Here is a 20518-nt window from a genome sequence, read left to right on the forward strand (position 1 = left end):
TCATATCCTTTGCCCACTTTTTGATGGGGTTGTTTTTTTCTTGTAAATTTCTTTGAGTTCATTGTCGATTCTGGATATTAGCCCTTTGTCAGATGAGTAGGTTGCAAAAATTTTCTCCCATTCTGTAGGTTGCCTGTTCACTCTGATGGTAGTTTCTTTTGCTGTACAGAAGCTCTTTAGTTGAATTAGATCCCATTTGTCAATTTTGGCTTTTGTTGCCATTGCTTTTGGTGTTTTAGACGTGAAGGATAGCTTACCAACCAAAAAAAGTCCAGGACCAGATGGATTCACAGCCGAATTCTACCAGAGGTACAAAGAGGAGCTGGTACCATTCCTTCTGAAACTATTCCAACCAATAGAAAAAGAGGGAATCCTCCCTAACTCATTTTATGAGGCCAGCATCATCCTGATACCAAAGCCTGGCAGAGACACAACCAAAAAAGAGAATTTTAGACCAATATCCCTGATGAACATCGATGCAAAAATCCTCAATAAAATACTGGTAAACCAAATCCAGCAGCACATCAAAAAGCTTATCCACCATGATCAAGTGGGCTTCATCCCTGGGATGCAAGGCTGGTTCAACATACGCAAATCAATAAACGTAATCCAGCATATAAACAGAACCAAAGACAAAAAACGCATGATTATCTCAATAGATGCAGAAAGGGCCTTTGACAAAATTCAACAACGCTTCATGCTAAAAACTCTCAATAAATTAGGTATTGATGGGACGTATCTCAAAATAATAAGAGCTATTTATGACAAACCCACAGCCAGTATCATACTGAATGGGCAAAAACAGGAAGCATTCCCTTTGAAAACTGGAACAAGACAGGGATGCCCTCTCTCACCACTCCTATTCAACATAGTGTTGGAAGTTCTGGCCAGGGCAATCAGGCAGGAGAAGGAAATAAAGGGTATTCAATTAGGAAAAGAGGAAGTCAAATTGTCCCTGTTTGCACATGACATGATTGTATATCTAGAAAACCCCATCGTCTCAGCCCAAAATCTCCTCAAGCTGATAAGCAACTTCAGCAAAGTCTCAGGATAGAAAATCAATGTACAAAAATCACAAGCATTCTTATACACCAATAACAGACAAACAGAGAGCCAAATCATGAGTGAACTCCCATTCACAATTGCTTCAAAGAGAATAAAATACCTAGGAATCCAACTTACAAGGGATGTGAAGGACCTCTTCAAGGAGAACTACAAACCACTACTCAATGAAATAAAAGAGGATACAAACAAATGGAAGAACATTCCATGCTCATGGGTAGGAAGAATCAATATCGTGAAAATGGCCATACTGCCCAAGGTAATTTATAGATTCACTGCCATCCCCATCAAGCTACCAATGACTTTCTTCACAGAATTGGAAAAAACTACTTTAAAGTTCATATGGAACCAAAAAAGAGCCCGCGTCGCCAAGTCAATCCTAAGCCAAAAGAACAAAGCTGGAGGCATCACGCTACCTGACTTCAAACTATACTACAAGGCTACAGTAACCAAAACAGCATGGTACTGGTACCAAAACAGAGATATAGACCGATGGAACAGAACAGAGCCCTCAGAAATAATGCTGCATATCTACAACTATCTGATCTTTGACAAACCTGACGAAAACAAGCAATGGGGAAAGGATTCCCTATTTAATAAATGGTGCTGGGAAAACTGGCTAGCCATATGTAGAAAGCTGAAACTGGATCCCTTCCTTACACCTTATACAAAAATTAATTCAAAATGGATTAAAGACTTAAATGTTAGACCTAAAACCATAAAAACCCTAGAAGAAAACCTAGGCAATACCATTCAGGACAGAAGCTGTTTTATATATCCTTTGAGATCCAGGTGGAAACTGTCATGCTTCTGCAGCTCTTGCATTCTGTGGGCCTGCAGAATTAACACCACATGGATACCTTCAAGGTTTATCACTTGGACCTTTTGGAGTAGTGGCATGAGCTGAGTGAACACTGAAGCAGGGGTGCCGGGAGTACAGTTCCAAGGCAGTCCTGGGCACAGCCCATAAAGAACACCCCAGGCCTGTCCCCTGAAACTATTCTGCCCTCCTAGGCCTTTGGGCCTGTGATGGAAAAGGCAGCATCTAAGATCTCTGAAATGCCTTGGGGTCTTTCCTCCATTGTCTTGAGGAACAGCACCTGGCTCCCGTTCATCATGCTGATAAGTCCAATGTCAAGGGGCCCCATCTGGTGAGGGCTTCTGGCGGGTAGAAACTCTGCAGAGTCCCAAGGTGGAATGGGGTATCAGATGATGAGGGGGCCTGAGTGTGCTAGCTCAAGTGTCTCTTCCTTTTCTTATAAAGCCACCAGTCCCATTCCCATGATAACTCACTAATCCATTAATCCATGAATTGATTAATGCATTCATGAGGGAAGAACCCTTATGATCCAGTCACGGCTTAAAGGCTCCACCTCTCAATACTGCTACATTGGTAATTAAGTTTCAATACGAATTTTGGTGAGGGGGGACCACAAACATTCAAGTCATAGCAATTACAAAGGGAAAATAGAAAATTTACAGTGGAGAAACCTGGCAGATACCACCTTAATGAAGTCATAAAAGATAACATCAACAGTAATGGGACAAATTCACATCATGTGCTTCCTGATGATAAACTAAGGACACAGCATCACCTCTGTGGTATTCTTGCCAAAAACACATAACCTGAATCTAATTGTGAGGAAATATCACACAAAATCAAATCGAGGAACATTCTGTAAAATAACTGGCCTATGCTCTTCAAAAATGCTAAGGTCATGAAAGACAAGTAAGGACTGAGGCACTGTTTCAGACGGAAGAAGCCTAAAGAGACATTACAATTAAATGTAATATGTTATCTTAGACTGGATCCTGGATCAAAAGGATTTTTTTTTTGCTATAAATCACATTATTGGGACAACTAAATAAATTTGAATGGGCTATATCAATTAGGTGGCAGTATCATGCCAGTGTTCATTTCCTGATTTTGATGCTTGTATCATGGTTATAAAAGAGTCCTTGAGGAAATTCACACTGAAATATTTAGGAGTAATGGGGCATCATGTCTGCAATGTACTCTCTACTGGTTCAGAAAAAAACAATTGTGTGTTTGTGTGTTTGTTTTGTTTAATCAGAGAAAAAGATAAAGCAAATATTAACAAGTAGGGAACTTGAGTGAAGGGTACTATATAGGAATTCTTTGTACAATTATTATAACTTTCCTCTAAGTCACAAATGATTACAAAATAAAAAGTAAAAAAGTTTAAATGGTAAAAAACTTTAAATCAAATATACAAAAATATTGATAATATCCAGGTAGTGAGAGTTTGAGAAAAGTGGCAAAAAAGCTCTATATGTAAATTTGTAATAATAAGTACCAGTGCAAAAAGAAACAGGTTGTAATAACATGTTCTCAATATTTGTTTCCAAAGGTATTTCTCTGTCAAACACTTTTATTCACTGAAAGAAACAGCATATGATTAAAAAAAAAAGAAAAGAAAAATGACATCTATGGTACATAATGACATATATCTATCATATGAGGATGGGGAAATGTAAACTAGTGGAAATATTTTTGAAGGGCAATTTATTTATTTTTTTTATTTGAAATTTTTTTTTATTATACTTTAAGTTTTAGGGTACATGTACACAACGTGCAGGTTTGTTACATATGTATACATGTGCCATATTGGTGTGCTGCACACATTAACTCCTCATTTAACATTAGGTATATCTCCTAATGCTATCCCTCCCCACTTTCCCCACCCCGCAACAGGCCCCGGTGTGTGATGTTCCCCCTTCCTGTGTCCATGTGTTCTCATTGTTCAATTCCCACCTATGAGTGAGAACATGTGGTGCTTGGATTTTTGTCCTTGGTATAGTTTGCTGAGAATGATGGTTTCCAGCTTCATCCATGTCCCCACAAAGGACATGAACTCATCATTTTTTATGGCTGCATAGTATTCCATGGTGTATATGTGCCACATTTTCTTAAGCCAGTCTATCATTGTTGGACATGTGGGTTGGTTCCAAGTCTTTGCTATTGTGAATAGTGCCACAATAAACATATGTGTGCATGTGTCTTTATAGCAGCATGATTTATAATCCTTTGGGTATATACCCAGTAATGGGATGGCTGGGTCAAATGGTATTTCTAGTTCTAGATCCCTGAGGAATCGCCACACTGACTTCCACAATGGTTGAACTAGTTTACAGTCCCACCAACAGTGTAAAAGTGTTCCTATTTCTCCACATCCTCTCCAGCACCTGTTGTTTCCTGACTTTTTAATGATCGCCATTCTAACTGGTGTGAGATGGTATCTCACTACGGTTTTGATTTGCATTTCTCTGATGGCCAGTGATGATGAGCATTTTTTCATGTGTCTTTTGGCTGCATAAATGTCTTCTTTTGAGAAGTGTCTGTTCATATCTGAAGGGCAATTTAAAAGTATACATCCCTTAACCTAAGGGTTCCACTTTGAGGAATTTTTCCTATAAAAATATTTGTGTAAATTTACCTGGATGTATGTACAAGGATCTTCACTAAAGCATTATCTAGAATGTTAAAAAATAAAGACAATTCTGTCAATGGAGCAATTATTAAATACTGTATAGCAGCTGAAAAGAATGAACTAAATTTGTCTGTGTGAAATGACATAGAAGGATGTTTGGTTATGTTGTTCAGTGCACTATGAGATTGTTAGGCTGGGTGCAGTGGCTCATGCCTGTAATCCCAGCACTTTGGGAGGCCAAGGCAGATGGATCACCTGAGGTCAGGAGTTCAAGACCAGCCTCATCAACATGGCAAAACCCTGTCTCTACTAAAAAAAAAAAAAAAGTTAGCTGGGCATGGTGGCAGATGCCTGTAGTCCCAGCTACTGGGGAGGCTGAGGCAGGAGAATCTCTTGAACCCAGGAGGTGGAGGTTGCAGTGAGCCAAGATCGTGCCACTGCACTCCAGCCTGGGCAGCAGGGTGAGACTCCGTCTCAAAAAATAATAATAATAAATAAATAAAATAAAAATAAATAAAATAAAAAAATGGAATAAAATTCTATTGTGACTCCCTTTGTCCTCTCTGTTCCATGCAATATTTTTTACTTTGAATTCTACTTCACTTGACATTCACATAGTCACCCTAGCTCTTTTTTATGCTTGTCAGACTGTATTTTGCTCATCCTTCTGTTTTTAACCTTTCTGTATCATTTTGTTATATTAGAGCTCTTATAGACAGCATATATTGGATTTCCTTTTATTTTTAAAATCAATCTATATCTTTGCATATTAGTAGGACAGACTAAATCATGCATATTTCTCATAATGGATATGTTTGATCTTATTCCTGCTATCTTATTGTATGTCTTCTTGTTGTTTCCAGAGAAGACAATAGTGGGTAGGATGAAAAAGTAGAGCCAAGTTGAACAGTAATGCTGCTGCTGCTAATGATGATGATGATGATGATGATTTGGGGGATGGAGGAAAATAAAGAGGATAGAGGATTGAAAGATGATTCCTTGATATAAAGCTTGGTCAACTGGTAAACGAAAGGAATAAAAGCCTTCTTTTGCTTGTTTTTGTAATAGTAGAGATGATAAGTTTAGTTTAAGTCCTTTCAAGTCCTTATGGCACATAATATAAGTAGAGACATGCCACAAAAGCAGTTGGATATCAAATCTGCAGCTTATGAAAGTTTTCATCTACATATCCATGGTTCTACAGGAGAATCTGAATGTTGCCTGTGGTTTAAATAATTAATTTGATTATGGTCCACAGTCACATTAAGTTTTATCTGTGACAAAGGGATACCAGACTTCCTTATCCCATACTTAGTAGAAACAGGAAAGGAAAATTACCTTTGCCATTCCAACTGAACTGGCATTCAACTCTGAGATCCCTTGGTTGGTCTTGTCTCCACGTTCCCATATCCCGAAGTCCTGGCATAAAATAACCAATATACAATTAGCAAGTCATAACTACTAAATACTTCCTAGATGCAGGAAGTGTTTACCCTTGAATAAAAGACACTAGGAGTAACTAATTTGCTATATATATATATATATATATCTATATATATATATATATATATATATATCTCCACAATGCTTGTTAAGGAGATGCTAATGTGTGGGGTGGCCCCTGCAGCTACTTTGCCAATAGCTTTAAATTCTACTGGGGCCTCCAAGCCATTGGAAGACTCCTCAACAGTTAATCAGGAGGGCTAAGAACTATAACTCTGTCTATCTGGAGAGGTGTTTCTCAAAATTTTTCATTAAAGCAAATACCCAGTAAATCTGCAAGATGGAGCCTAAATAGCAGCCCAATATTTTATTGTAAACATTCATTCTAATTTTACTCTCTATTGGTACTGACAATGTACCATGCACTAATTTACGCATTTTACATTATCTTTCTTAATCCTTACATTTTATAGATGATGAAACTGATGATGCAAAGAGAAGTTAAGTGACTCACTCAAAGTCACATAGTTAATAAGTGACAGAGCCAGGATTAGAATCCAAGGAATCTCACTCCAAAGCCTACCCTCTTAGCCAGAGCTCTATAAATCCCCTGAATCATATAGCCTTTAAAATTACTTTTAAAAACTTTTTATTTTGGAATAACTTTAGACTTATACAAAAGTTGCAAAAACACTACAAAGAGTTCCCATATGCCTTTCACTTAGCTTCCCCTGATGTTAACATCTAACATAACCACAGTGTAATAGTTAAAGCTAAGAAATTAACATCGGCACAATACTATTAACCAAACTATGGACTTTATTTGGATTTTACCACTTTTTCCACCAATGGCCTTTTTACATTCCAGGATCCAATCCAGAATTTCATGCTGCATTTGTCATGTTTCTTTAAGTCTCTTCTAATCAGTGACAGTTCCTCAAGTCTTGTCTTTTGTGACCTTGACACTCTTTGAAGATTAGTGATCAGGTATTTAGTAGATTTTCCTCAATTTGGGTTTGCTTAATGTTTTCTCATTAGACTAGACTGAGATTATGCATTTTAGGCAAGAATATGTATTACAGACATTATGCTGTGTTCTTCTCAGTGCATCATAGCAGGGATATACAATGCTGATACGTCTTATTACTGGTGATATTAACCCTCATCACTTGGTTAACGTGATGTCTGCTGGGTTTCTCAATTCCACTGTTACTATTTTTTCGTTTGTAATTAATAAATATCTTGAGAGAGATACTTTAAGGAATATGCAAATACCTTGTTTCTCTCAAACATTAACCCACTAATTCAGCATCCACTGATGGATCTTGCCAGAAACAATTATCACAGTGGTGCTTTAATGGTGATTTTCCAGTTCTCTTCATTACTCCTACAGCCACTAGTTGCAACTCTTCTCTAAGGAAGAGCTGTCCTTTCTCTCCCATTTATTTATTTATTTATTCAGTTATTTATATTACTATGAACTTACAGATATTTAGGTTTTTCTCTGGCTTATAATAAAACACTATCACCATTTATTTTGTTGTTCAAACTGTTCCAGCTTTGGCCATTGGGTATTCTTTCAGGTTGGCTCCTGTGACCTTTTGACATGCCTATTCCTTTTTGAGCATGGCTGAACATGGTAGGTCCTGCCTGCAATCCCAGCAATTTAGGAGGCTGAGGTGGGAGGATCACTTGAGCCCAGGAGTTCGAGACCAGCCTGGGCAACACAGTGAGACCCGGTTTCTACAATTTTTTTTAATTAGTCAGGCATGATGGTACTTCTATAGTTCCAACTACTAGGGAGGATGAAGTGGCAAGATAGCTTGAGTCCAGGAGGTTGAAGCTGAAGTAAGCCATGATTGCGCCACTGAATCCTAGCCTTTGTCACCTAGGGTGACAAAGAGAGGCCCTGTCTCAAAACAAAACATAACAAAATAAAACACTCCCTTTTTGAACATTTCTTCACTTTTTGGCACTGTAAGATGCTCCAATCTTATCTCATATTTTCCCCGCCATAGCCCTGGAATTAACCACTTTCATAAGAAGTCCTGGTTTATTTGATCAGAAAATGAGAGTCAGAATCCAAGACCTGGGCACTGGGTACACTCATTGTCACTGAGGTGTCATTGCTTCTAGGCCCTCTCATTAAATGGAACTTGGAAACAGACATGTGCACATGTGTATGTGCATACACACAAACACACACCCTCCCACACACATCTATATCTCTGTATCTACCTTTAATTACTTTTCATGCCAAATCTCTGAGTTAAAGTGAAGTTTCAGGAAGGTAAGCCATGTTTAACCCATGACTGGCCTTACCTGTCCCCCAATCCAGCTCCATTCTAGTTTGTGCAGCAAAGGTTAGAGTATGAGAATACAGAAATATCAATAATTCTACTGTTATAATCATTGGATATAATGGAGAGGCCAAAGAACCCTAACTTCCGCACTGAACCACAGCAGGCCTGTGGTGTCAGAAGCAAAGCCATCAGTCAACAAATAATGTCTGCTTGCATAAAATTATCTATGTTAGGTTTGTGCTTCTGGTGAATATGAAGTCACAGGTTCCAGATTTACCTTCCCACCTGCAACAACTAAAAAACTATTTATAACATAATGGTTTTCAATACAACGAACACCACACAATGAAGGACAGTGATTTCTGAGAAAGGGCAGCAAATAGGATGAGTCCTATGACTGTCCCAGCTTACTGTTGTAAGAGTTTGCAGGCCACTATACAGGAAGGAGAAAACTAAACAGAGCCTGGCAGACTCCCTGAGTTGAGGAAATGGCGCTGAGTACAGATACACCAAGGTAACTAATTTGCAGGACAGACTAACGGAGAAGAGAAAGCTATACAGAAAACCACAGAAATCTGCAGAGGGTCCCCCTCAAATATTCAGCAGAATAATGAAGAATGCATGTAAGTGAGAAAACTACTTGAGGCTAGGGAAAGAACCACCCAAAGAATTAAAGGGAAAAAATACCTAGTGCTCACACAGGACAAGAAATAGTGCCTGTTCCAACTAGCCAGACTAGAAAACTTCATAATTCAGGGGGCATGGGGTAGAGTATTCAGAAGTGTCTTACCTATGTAGTGGAGAATAACTAGCCCCAGACTAGACATGACTCTGGTCCCACAAAACACATTTTAAAAGTAATAATGGATTAAACTGTTTTCAACTAAATTAACTAGGTCCCTGAACAAAGCTCGGGAATATTTACAGGAATACAACAATATCTAGGATGCAACATGATAAGATTCATGATGTCTTTCATCCAGTAAAAAATTACTAGGCATGCCAAGAAGCAGGAAAATATAGCCCATAATGAGACAAATCAATCAACTGAAACCAACCTGGAACTGACACAGATGTTAGAATACTCAGACAAGGACATTAAAGCATGTATTATAACTATATTCCATACATTCAGAAAGCTTAGTAGATACATGGAATATAGAAAAATAGACTGAAATTCAACTTTTAGCGATAAAACTGTATCTGAGCTGAAAAATACATTGGGTGGGATTAGTGACAAATTAGACATTGTAAATAAAAAGATTAGTGAAGTCGAAGGCATAGTAATAGAAGCTATCCAAAATGAAACACAGAGGGAAAAAAGAATTAAAAAACTAAACAGTACATCTGTGAGCTGTGGGACAACATCACACAGCCTAATACACATGTTATTGAATACTCGAAGGAAGGGGGGGAACATAAAAACAATATGAAGAAATAATTGCTGAAAACTTTTGATGAAAACGATATATGCACAGATCTATGGAGCTAAATGGACCCTAAATAGAAGAAACGTGAAGAAAATGACACCAAGTGATATCATAATCGAAGTGTTTAAAGTCAGTAATAAAAGAAACTTTTCTTTTTTCTTTTTTTTTTTTTTTTGAGACAGAGTCTCACTCTTGTTGCCCAGGCTGGAGTGCAATGGTGTGATCTTGGCTCACCGCAACCTCTACCTCCAGGGTTCAAGCGATTCTCCTGCCTCAGCCTCCCAAGTACCTGGGATTACAGGCACGCGCCACCACGCCCAGCTAATTTTGTATTTTTAGTAGAGACAAGGTTTCTCCATGTTGGTCAGGCTGGTCTCAAACTCCCGATCTCAGGTGATCCACCCACCTCGGCCTCCCAAAGTGCTGGGATTACAGGCATGAGCCACCATGCCCAGCCATAAAAGAAACTTTTAAAAGCAGACAGCAGAAAAAGGCACATTCATGTAGTGGAACAAACATAAGGTTGACAACAAATTTGTCATCAGAAACAATACAGGCAAGAAGAAAGTGGAACAACATTTTTATAGTACTGAAAGACAAAAACATCTGCCATCATAAAATTCTAAACCTAGTGAAAATATTTTTCAAATATGAAGATGAAATAAAGATTTCTTCAGGCATACAAAAGCTGAAATAGTTCATCACTAGAAGAATGAAGAAATGTTAAAGAAAGTTTTTCAGGCAGAAGGAAATAATGCCAGTTGGAAATCTGAATCTACATGAAGAAAAGAAGTACACCAGAAATGGTAAATGAATTTCTAATTTTTATTTAAATATACTTAAAAGATAACTGTCCAATTAACAGAAATAAAAAATAATGTGTTGGTCACAAAGGAGGAGGGTGGTTAGTAAGAAGTGGAAAACAGGCCAGGTGTGGTGGCTCATGCCTGTAATCCTAGCACTTTGAGAGGCCTAGGAGGGTGAATTGCTTGAGTCAAGGAGTTTGAGACCTGCCTGGGCAACATAGCGAAACCTCGTCTCTATAAAAAATACAAAAATTAGCCGGATGTGGTGGCGTATACCTTTAGTCGCAACTACTCAGGAGGCTGAGGTGGGAGGATCACCTGAGCCTGGGAGTTTGAGGCTGCAGTGAGCCACGATCGTGCCACTGCACTTCAGCCTGGGCAACAGACAAAAACAGAAACAGAAATGGAAACACAGATTCAACAAATAATAACAACTTTTGTATTTTTATGGAGGTATAAATGATATACAAAGAACTGCACATATTTAAAGTGTACAACTTGATTAATTTTGATGTTTTCATGCGTGAAACTATCATCATAATAATGAATATTTGTAAAATTTCCAAAAGTCTCCTCATACTCTTCTGTAATTTATCTCTCCCTCTGCTCCTCTCCTGAGGCAATCATGGATCTGCTTTCTGTCACTATAGATTTCTAGAATTTTATGTGAGTAGAATCATACAGTCTGTACATTTTTTGTCTAACTTCTTTCACTAAGCATAATGCCTTTGAGATTCACCCACTGATGCATGAATCAACAGTTCATTCTTTTTTATTGATGAGTAGTATTCTATTTTATGGATATACCACAGTTTGTTTATCCATTTACTTGTTGATAGATATTTGGGTTATTTCCAGTTTTGGAGATTATGAATAAAGCTTCAATGAACAACAAAGAAAAGTTGTCTATGTTAGACTGAAGAAGAAAAAAATCACATTCCTGTATAGTGTCTAACTTAACATTTTATACAGAGAAGATGTTAAATATATTATGATTTAACAGAAACCTACCTCATATGGTAGTTGTAAGGAAAAATAACTTATTTGCATTGTAAGCACTGAATCAACACCTACAGATAATATTACAAACATGACTAAATTTTATTTCTAAGTAGCTAACTGACCCACAATACAACCTAGCTATCTTGCTCTTAAGAACTTAAATCATTAAAATAAGACCACAATTTAGCCCACATTGCCAAATACATACCATGAGATATCACAGAGTTTGAAAGGAATGAAAGTATAGCATCCTGACCCTCTTGTCTCTGTAACCCCCTTGAAGAGAAGACACAGGATGACAGGTCTTAATAAAGAAAGAGGCTAAAGACAATTTCTGCCAGAAGCCTTTTAGGTTGGTTCACTATGAGCAGTAGCATTAAGAAAACAACTGAGTTGACCAGTATTTAGAAAACAAAAACATCATATGTCTAAAATCCATTCTAAAATCAGTACTTACAGCAGTTTTATATGCAGCTTCAATGTAAAACACAAGGTTCTGTATGAAATTGATTTCATCTAGGCTGTGGATGATATGGAGTCCTGAGGAAAGAGGGAATAAAGATACAGAACTGGTCAATTATCACTATAAGCTTTATAGGCAGCCATAGTGACTAAGTGATCTCACTAATCCCAAGCAATCCTACTCCTGCCTAGGAACAATGGAAGGCACTTTGATCTTGAACTATAAAAACAAGACCACAAACAAGTCCTAGGCTAGTCTCCAACTAAGCGAGATATAAGCATATTTCAACATGGAAGAATTTTAACTTTTACAGATTTTACCAAAAAGTAAAATCTGATTCTATAGGTAACTAATTTACAATATGCTTAAATGTACAAACCTAAGCACTTGGGGAATAAAAGACAAATATTTCAAAACTGAGCTGGAAGGGGTCTAAATACTAAGCAAGAAATAGATAAAATTATGATTTTAAAAAGGACTTAAATTGCATTTTTAAGTAAAAATGATAATTATTCTAAATGTAAGCCATACAAAGATATTATAACTTACACACAGAATGTTTTACATGAATTATCCATTTAATTTTTTCAACAACCACCCTAAGAGGTAAGCACCTCTATTTTCTCCATGAGGCTTAAAGGAGTTAAAAATTATCCTAAGGTCATGTAACTAACAAATAGTGGAACCGGGACTCAATTGACTGTTGATTTCAGTTTCATTTCAGAGAATGCTGAATGCAGTTTCATTAGGAGGTAAGATGCTATACTGCCTCCTAATATGTATAATATGATCCATCTTTGCTTAAAAACTCCTCTCTTTATATCTCCCCCCTCAAACATACAGAACTACACAAATATATAACCAGGAGGATGTTAGTTAATAGCAGTCATCTTTGGTGGTGAGATTCAAGGTAGTTTTATTTTATCTTTTCTGGACATTTTTGCAATTTTACAGTATTCTACAAGAAACAGGTGCTACTTTTGTAATTTTTTGTAATTTAAAGTTATATTAAAAAGCAAAATCATAATAAATCAGAAAACTGCAGGATATATTTCATAAAATTTTATACAAAATTACTTAATCCTGAGCACTAAAAGTTTTTATACACGTAAAATTTACTAAGCAGTTAACTTTTAATATACCTCTTTTATAACAATAAATATTACTGTTTACATATTAAAGACTTGGTTTGGACTATTTGATTCTAAACTAAGAAATCATTTCAGAATTTAAAAATCAGGAAGCTAATTTTTCCTTTCTGGTCTATAACAAACAGGAGGAAAAAGTGAACATCGGGTTAGCTATAGAGACTAAACTTTTAAGCTTCTCATATTTACTTGGTGGAGGCTATTCTATTTAAATAAAACATTTTTTGTTCGCATTTGTCACAAAAACAGATGTGTTGGTTTAATGGAAATGAGTACATGTGCCAGCTATGTAGTTGTGTTAGCCAGAAAAAGCCAAGAAATTCTAGTTTGCTGAACAGTGGGCATATCTAGAGCAATTAGATCTAGATGAAAAAAACTTCCTTAAAAGGACTTGAGAATGGAAAAAGTCCTCTCACATTCTTAGAAGCATGATGTAAAATGATTGTCAAATGTTTCTTAATGTCAGCTTTCAAATGAACTCCATTGTGAATATCCTGAACACCCATTCCAGTTCAGAAAGAATTCTAAGACCTAACATGCCCTTTGTAAGTCAGCACTTAGTAATACTCTTTCACGAAAAAAATCAAACTGTGCCAAAGGATAACCAGTGAGTCTTCCTCCTACCCAGAACCACATCACCTTCACCACTGCCAAATCTCTCTGGAGAAACCTGTTTTACCAGTTTCATCTGTATCCTTTCAGAGATATATTATGCATGTACAAACATTACACAAAGGGTAGTACTGTATATTATACTGCATTTTGCTTTTTCATATATAAGTAACTTGGAGATAATTTCAAATACATCTGCCTCATTTTTTTAATAGCTACAGAACATTTCACTGAACCGTTACTCATGTAACCAGTTCCCTACTGAAGGACATTTCGGTTGTATCAAATCTTTCCTCACTACAATGTTGCAATGAGTATTTGTGGAAATATATCTTTACGCACATGTGCCAGTATATCAGGGCAGATTCTTGGAATTGCTGACCCAAAGATGTATGCATATTATTTTCCAATGTTTTATTATGAACACTTTGAAACAAACAGAAAAATATGGAACAATTTTACAGAGGACCCCTGTATACTCACCATCTGAACTCCACCATTAACATTTTAGTATACTTTGTTCATCATATATCTATCCATCTTCCTTTTTGATACATTTCAGAGTAAGCTGCAGATATCCGTACACTTCCCTCTAAATACTTCATCATGTATATTAAATTTTGATAATCATCTCCAAGTTATTCTTCAAAGAAATTCTACAGTTTATATACCAACACTGACTGCCTGTTTCCCTACATCTTTGCAAACACAGGCTTTAAAAAAAATTTTTAATCTTTGTCTCACTTTGGTGGATAAGAAATAGAAGCTCCTTGTAGTTTAATTTCCAGTTTTTTGAGTAAGGTTGTAAATCTTTTGATATATTTATAAGCTATCTGTGTTTCATATTTCTTTTCCTATGAACTGTTTGGTCATGTCCTTCAGATTTTTACTGAATTGCTGGTCTTCCTGGTACATACATATACCAGTCTTCATATATGTATGGTCTTAGTATATATATATAAAATGGTATATGTATGGTCTTGGTATATACATATATATACATGTACCATCTGTATAATATTAAGCCTCATTCTCTGTCATTTTTAAAAACTTTATTGAGATACATAAAAAGTATGCATTGTAAGTATATATTGCCAGAAAGATTGGCAATTCAATAGAAATCAGAGGCTGAGAGAAGGCAGAAGTATGAAACTGGCCTTATTCATCTCTTAGATTTGTATCACAGCTATACCATACAAATGCCACATATTTCTACCACTTATGTCCTTTTGCTCAGAATCTCCATTCATACGGCCTTCACTTCCTTCCCATACCATGAAATCTCACTGGTCTTTCAAGTTCCAGCTCAAATGCTATGTCCTCTGTGATGCTGTCATTGCTTCCCCTTTTCTGTGGTTCACACAAACATTGTGTGTGTGTGTTTGTGTGTGTGTGTATTTGCTCAGCATTAAACTTTAAAAAAAACTTCTTTCTCTATTATTGATATTTTAACAAATATTAAGGAAATTAGTCCGTTGCACATCATATGTGTTGCAAGTATTTTTGCTAGTTTGTTGGAATTTGGACTTGTTTATAGTATTTTTTTATTATCAGAAACTTTTTTTTTTTTTTTTGAGACAGAGTCTCGCTCTGTTGCCCAGGCTGGAGTGCTGTGGCATGATCCTGGCTTACTGCAACCTCTGCCTCCTAGGTTCATGTGATTCTCCTGTCTCAGCCTCCTGAGTAGCTGGGATTACAGGCACCCACCACCATGCCCGGCTAATTTTTTTGTATGTTTAGTAGAGAAGGGGTTTCACCATGTTGGCCAGGCTGGTCTTGAACTCCTGACCTTGTGATCCACCCGCCTAAGCCTCCCAAAGTGCTGGGATTACAGGTTTGAGCCACTGCGCCTGGCCACATCTAAATCTTTGATCTATTAACATATATTTTAAATCATGGAACTGTGTAACTTTATAATTAAAAAGAACTATATGATTGGTATTATCAGATTGCAAACTCCTCCTGATCCATGGCTCTGTCAAAATAGCATCCATAGCACAGGGAAGCTGCAGAAGCAAAGTGGCAAAGTGTGTTTTTTCTTGCAATCGTAATGACACTAACTTCTTGGAAAGACGCCAGTAAAGGGAAGAGATGATAGTGACATGGGACATCAGCTTCATAGCTTTATCTTGTCATCTTTGTGTGCCAATGCGATTGAGCAGAGACAGAGAAGGCAAAAGTATGAAACTGGTATTATTCATCTGTTAGACTTGCATCACAGCTATATCATACAAATGCCAGACATTTCTACCATTTATGTCCTTTTGCTCATTATATTCTCCATTTAAATGGCCTTCTTCTCTCCACATCTTGAAATCCTACTGTTCTTTCAAGGCTCAGCTCAAATGCTATGTCCTCTGTGATGCTATCATTGATTCTCCTATTTTGTGATTCACAGAATTTCGTTTTTCTTACTTTTATGAACTTATTTTTTTACTCTGTATTATAGACAAATGTGTACTTGAATTTTAAGGAAAGAACTACATCTTATTTATATCTGCATCTTCTAAAATTATCTCACATAGCCACTAAAAGTATCTCACATAGTATTCTGAACGGTATTAAATAGCATTGAACAGTAGATGTTTGAAAATTTATTAAGTGATTTTAAACACCTCTGTTAACCACAGGAAAGGGATCAGCCTCTTGAGGAAAGGTCATAAATGGAGGACCTCTGGATCCTGTGCCTCCTGTAGAGCCCAGACACTGCTTGTCGAACAAAGAATGCAGAGGTGAGTACACATAAAATGAGATAGGGCTGGATTAGACCAAAGGTGACTATATAAAGAATACTAAGGCATACAGGGCTCCAGAAATGGAGCTAAATCAGTGGTCTATTGCACTTATATTCTGCACTCATCTGTATAACATTAAGCCTTTCTCTCATTTTTAGAAACAACCTTATTGAGATATGTAAAAAGCATGCATAAGAAGTATATATTCAACGGTTTTTAGTGTATGCACAGTTATGCGACCATCACCACAATCAATTTTAGAACACTGTCATCACTCCAAAAGAAATCCTGTGCCCCTTAGCAGTCACTCCCCACTTCCCTTCTACAGTTGCCCCCCAGCCTAAGTAATCACTAATCTACTTCCTGTCTCTATGATTTGCCTTAGTTGACATTCATATAAATGGAATCATACAATATGTGGCCTTTTATGTCTGGGTTCTTTCACTTAGCATAATATTTTCAAGGTTTGTCAGTGTTGTGGCATGTACCTGTAATTCATTTTTTATTGCCCAAAATATTCCATCTTGAGAGGTAGCAGTAACATGAAAAAAAATTTAAAAATTCCATTTTGCAGATGTATCATATTTTATTTATCCAATTATCAGTTGATAAACATTTGGGTTATTTTCATTTATGGCTATCATAAGTAATGCTGCTATAAACATTAATGTATAAGCTTTTGAGTGAACATATGTTTTCATTTCTCTTGGGTATATATATACTTAGGAGTGAAACTGCTAGATCATATGGTATCTCTTTTTTAAGCCTTTTAAGGAACTACCAGACTCTTTTCCAAAGCAGCTGCACCATTTTACATTTCCACCAGCAGTGTATGAGGGTTCCAATTTCTCCACATCCTCAGCAACACTTATTATCTGTCTTTTTGATTACAGTCATCCTGATGGGTGTGAAGTGGTATCTCATTGTGGTTTGGACCTATATTTCTTTCAAAATTAATGATGTTCACTATCCTTTCATGTACTTATTGGTTATCTGAACATCTTTTTGGAGGAATGTCAATTCTGATTCTTTGACCATTTTTAATTAGGTTATTTATCTTTTATATTAAGTTCTGAGAGTTCTTTTAGATACAAGTACCTTATCAGATATATGACTTGTGAATATTTTCTTCTATACTATTGGTTGCTTTTTTAGTTTCTTGATGGGGTCCTTTGAAGCACAAAAGTTCTTAATTTTGATACAGTCCAGTTTATCTATTTTTTCTTCAGTAGCTTATGCTTTTCGTGCCATATCTAAGAGGCTTTTTCTTAACCCAAGGCCAGAAACATTTACTCCTGTATTTTTCTCTAAGTGTTTGTTATGGATTGAATTGTGTCCTCCCCCCAAAAATTTGTATATTGAAGTCCTAACCCCTAATATGACTATATTTGGAGATAGGGACTTCAAGGAGATAATTAAGAAGATAAATGAGGTCATGAGGGTGGCCCTAACCCAATAGGGCTGCCGTCCTTATAAGAAGAGGAAGACACACCAGGAGTGCACACACATAGAGAAAAGGCCATGTAAAAACACAGAAAGGGTAGCCATCTGAAAGGCAAGATGAGGCCTCACCAGAAACCAACCCTGCCAGCCTTGCTCTTGGACTTCCAGCCTCCAGAACTGTGAGAAAATAAATTTCTGTTGTTTAAGCCACCTATTCTGTGGTATTCTGTTGTGGCAGACTAATATAGTGTTTTAGTTTTCCTTCTTACATTTAGGCCTACAATTTATTTTGAGTTAATTTTTTTAATTTAATTTCTTTTTTTGTTTGTTTGTTTGAGATGGAGTCTCATTCTGTTGCCCAGGCTGGAGTGCAATGGCGTGATCTTGGCTCACTGCAACCTCCGCCTCCCGGGTTCAAGCGATTCTCCTGCCTCAGCCTCCTGAGTAGCTGGGATTACAGGAACACACCACCACGCCTGGCTAATTTTTGTATTCTTAGTAGAGACGGGGTTTTGCCATGTTGGCCAGGCTGGTCTCAAACTCCTGACTTTAAGTGATCCTGCCACCTCAGCCTCCCAAAGTGCTGGGATTACAGGCATGGGCCACCGCGCCCAGCCTTGAGTTAATTTTTATATATGGTGTGAGGAAGAAGTCCAATTTCATTCTTTTGCATGTGGACATACAGTTGTCCCAGCACCATTTGTTGAAGAGAGTATTCTTTCCCCATTGAATTATCTTGGCACCTTTGTCAAAAATCAACTGAGCATAAAGTGATGGCTTATTTCTAACCTCTCAATTCTATTCCAAAGAGCTACATGTCTATACTTATGCCAGTACCTGTACTGTTTTAATTAATATAGCTTTGTAGTAAGTTTTGAAATTAGGAAATTTGAGTCCTTCAACTTTCTTCTTTTTTAAGATTGTTTTAGCTCTTCTGGGTCCTTTAAATTTCCATATAAATTTTAGAAACAGCCTGTCAATTTCTGCAAAGTCAGTTGATGTTAAATCTGTAGATTAATTTGGGAAATGTTGCCACATTAACAATAAATCTTCTGATCCTTGAATATAGATGTCTTTCCATTTATTTAGATATTTACTTTCTTTCAACAATGTTTCATATCTTTCAAAGTACAAATTTTATATTTCTTCTGTTAAATTTATTCCTCATTATTTCATTTTTGATCCTATTGTAATAGAAATTATTTTTAAATTTCATTTTGGTTATTCACTGCTACTGTTTAGAAACATAATTCATTTTTGCATTTTTATCTTGTACGTTGTTACCTTGCTGAACTTTGTTTATTCTAGAGTTTTAATGAATTCCTTAGGATTTCTCTATGTAAGAACATATAATCTGCAAATGGAGATAATTATACTCCTTCATTTATTTGATGCCTTTTATTTCTTTTTATTGGCTATTTGCCCTTGCTAAACTGCCAGTACAATTTTAGATACTGGTGGCAAGAGTTGATGTCCTTGTCTTATTCTGATCTATGGGGAAAAGCATTCATTCTTTCACCATCAAATGTCATGTTAGCTGTGGATTTTCAAAGATGCCATTTATCAGGTTGAAAAAATTCTCCTCTATTCCTTATTTGGTAAGTATTTATCATGATAAGGTGTTGAATTTGTCAAATATTTTTCTGTGTCTACTGAGACAATAATATATCTTTGTCCTTTATTCCACTGACATGATGTATTGCATTAATTTTCAGATAATAAAACAACCTTGCATTCCTGGAATATATATGGTTTGGTCAAGGTATATAAACTTGTTAATATATTGCTGGATTCAGTTACCTAGTATTTTGTTTATTTTTATGTCTATATTAATAAGAGATATTGATCTATAATTGTACTTTGTTGTGATATCTTTGTCTGGTTTTAGCATCAGAGTAATGGCTTCACAGAATGAGGTTGCAAGTGTCACCTCTTCTATTTTTGGAAGTGTTTGTAAATAATTGGTGTTCACTCTTCTTTATTTGGTAGATTTATCAGTAAAGCTATCTGCACCCGGGCTTACTTCTCTGTGGAAAGATTTTATATTACTAATTCTCTTCGATTGTAGTAAGTCTACTCAGATTTCCTTTGCTTCTTGAGTCAGATTCAGTAGTTTATCTTTCAAGAAATTTTCCCATTTCATCAAAATTATCTAATTTTTGGTAACCAGTTGTCCATAGTATTCCCCTTTAGTTCTTTATATTTTTGTAAGGTTGTAGTGATGTCCCCTCTTTTATTCCTAGTTGTAGTAATTTGAGTATCCTCTCTTTTTCTCTTGGTCAATGTAGCTAAAGATTTATCAATTTTGTTGATCTTTTTAAAGAATGAACTTTTGGTTTTGTTGATTTTCTCTATTGTTTTTTCCATTTTCTGTTTCATTAATTTCTGCTGTAATGTTTATTACTTCATCCTTTCTCTTTGCTTTGGGTTTAGTTTGCTTGTCTTTTTCCAGTGCCTTAAGGTGGGAGGTTAGGTTATTGATTTTTCTTTCTTTTTTTTTTTACATTGGTGTTTACAGGTATAAACTTCCCTCTAAGCACTGTTTTCTCTGCTTCCTGTAAGTTTTGGTATGTTGTATTTTCTTTTTCATTTAGCTCAAAGTATTTTCTCAATTTGACT

General features: G+C 36.3%; 1 protein-coding gene across 2 annotated transcripts in view; it reads right to left on the minus strand.

Moving 5' to 3' along the window:
- Positions 1-20518, minus strand: part of PHKA1 (phosphorylase kinase regulatory subunit alpha 1) — a 130791-nt gene that overhangs the window by 89394 nt on the left and 20879 nt on the right. For both annotated transcript variants that reach the window (XM_003805252.6, XM_003805251.6), the window contains exons 5-6: positions 11956-12038; positions 5853-5933 (exon numbers count right to left, since the gene is read on the minus strand). In XM_003805252.6, the coding sequence (XP_003805300.3) occupies positions 5853-5933; positions 11956-12038 (164 nt within the window). The remainder of the gene's footprint in view (positions 1-5852; positions 5934-11955; positions 12039-20518) is intronic.

Source organism: Pan paniscus, chromosome X (assembly GCF_029289425.2).
Source record: "Pan paniscus chromosome X, NHGRI_mPanPan1-v2.0_pri, whole genome shotgun sequence".
NCBI lineage: Eukaryota > Metazoa > Chordata > Mammalia > Primates > Hominidae > Pan > Pan paniscus.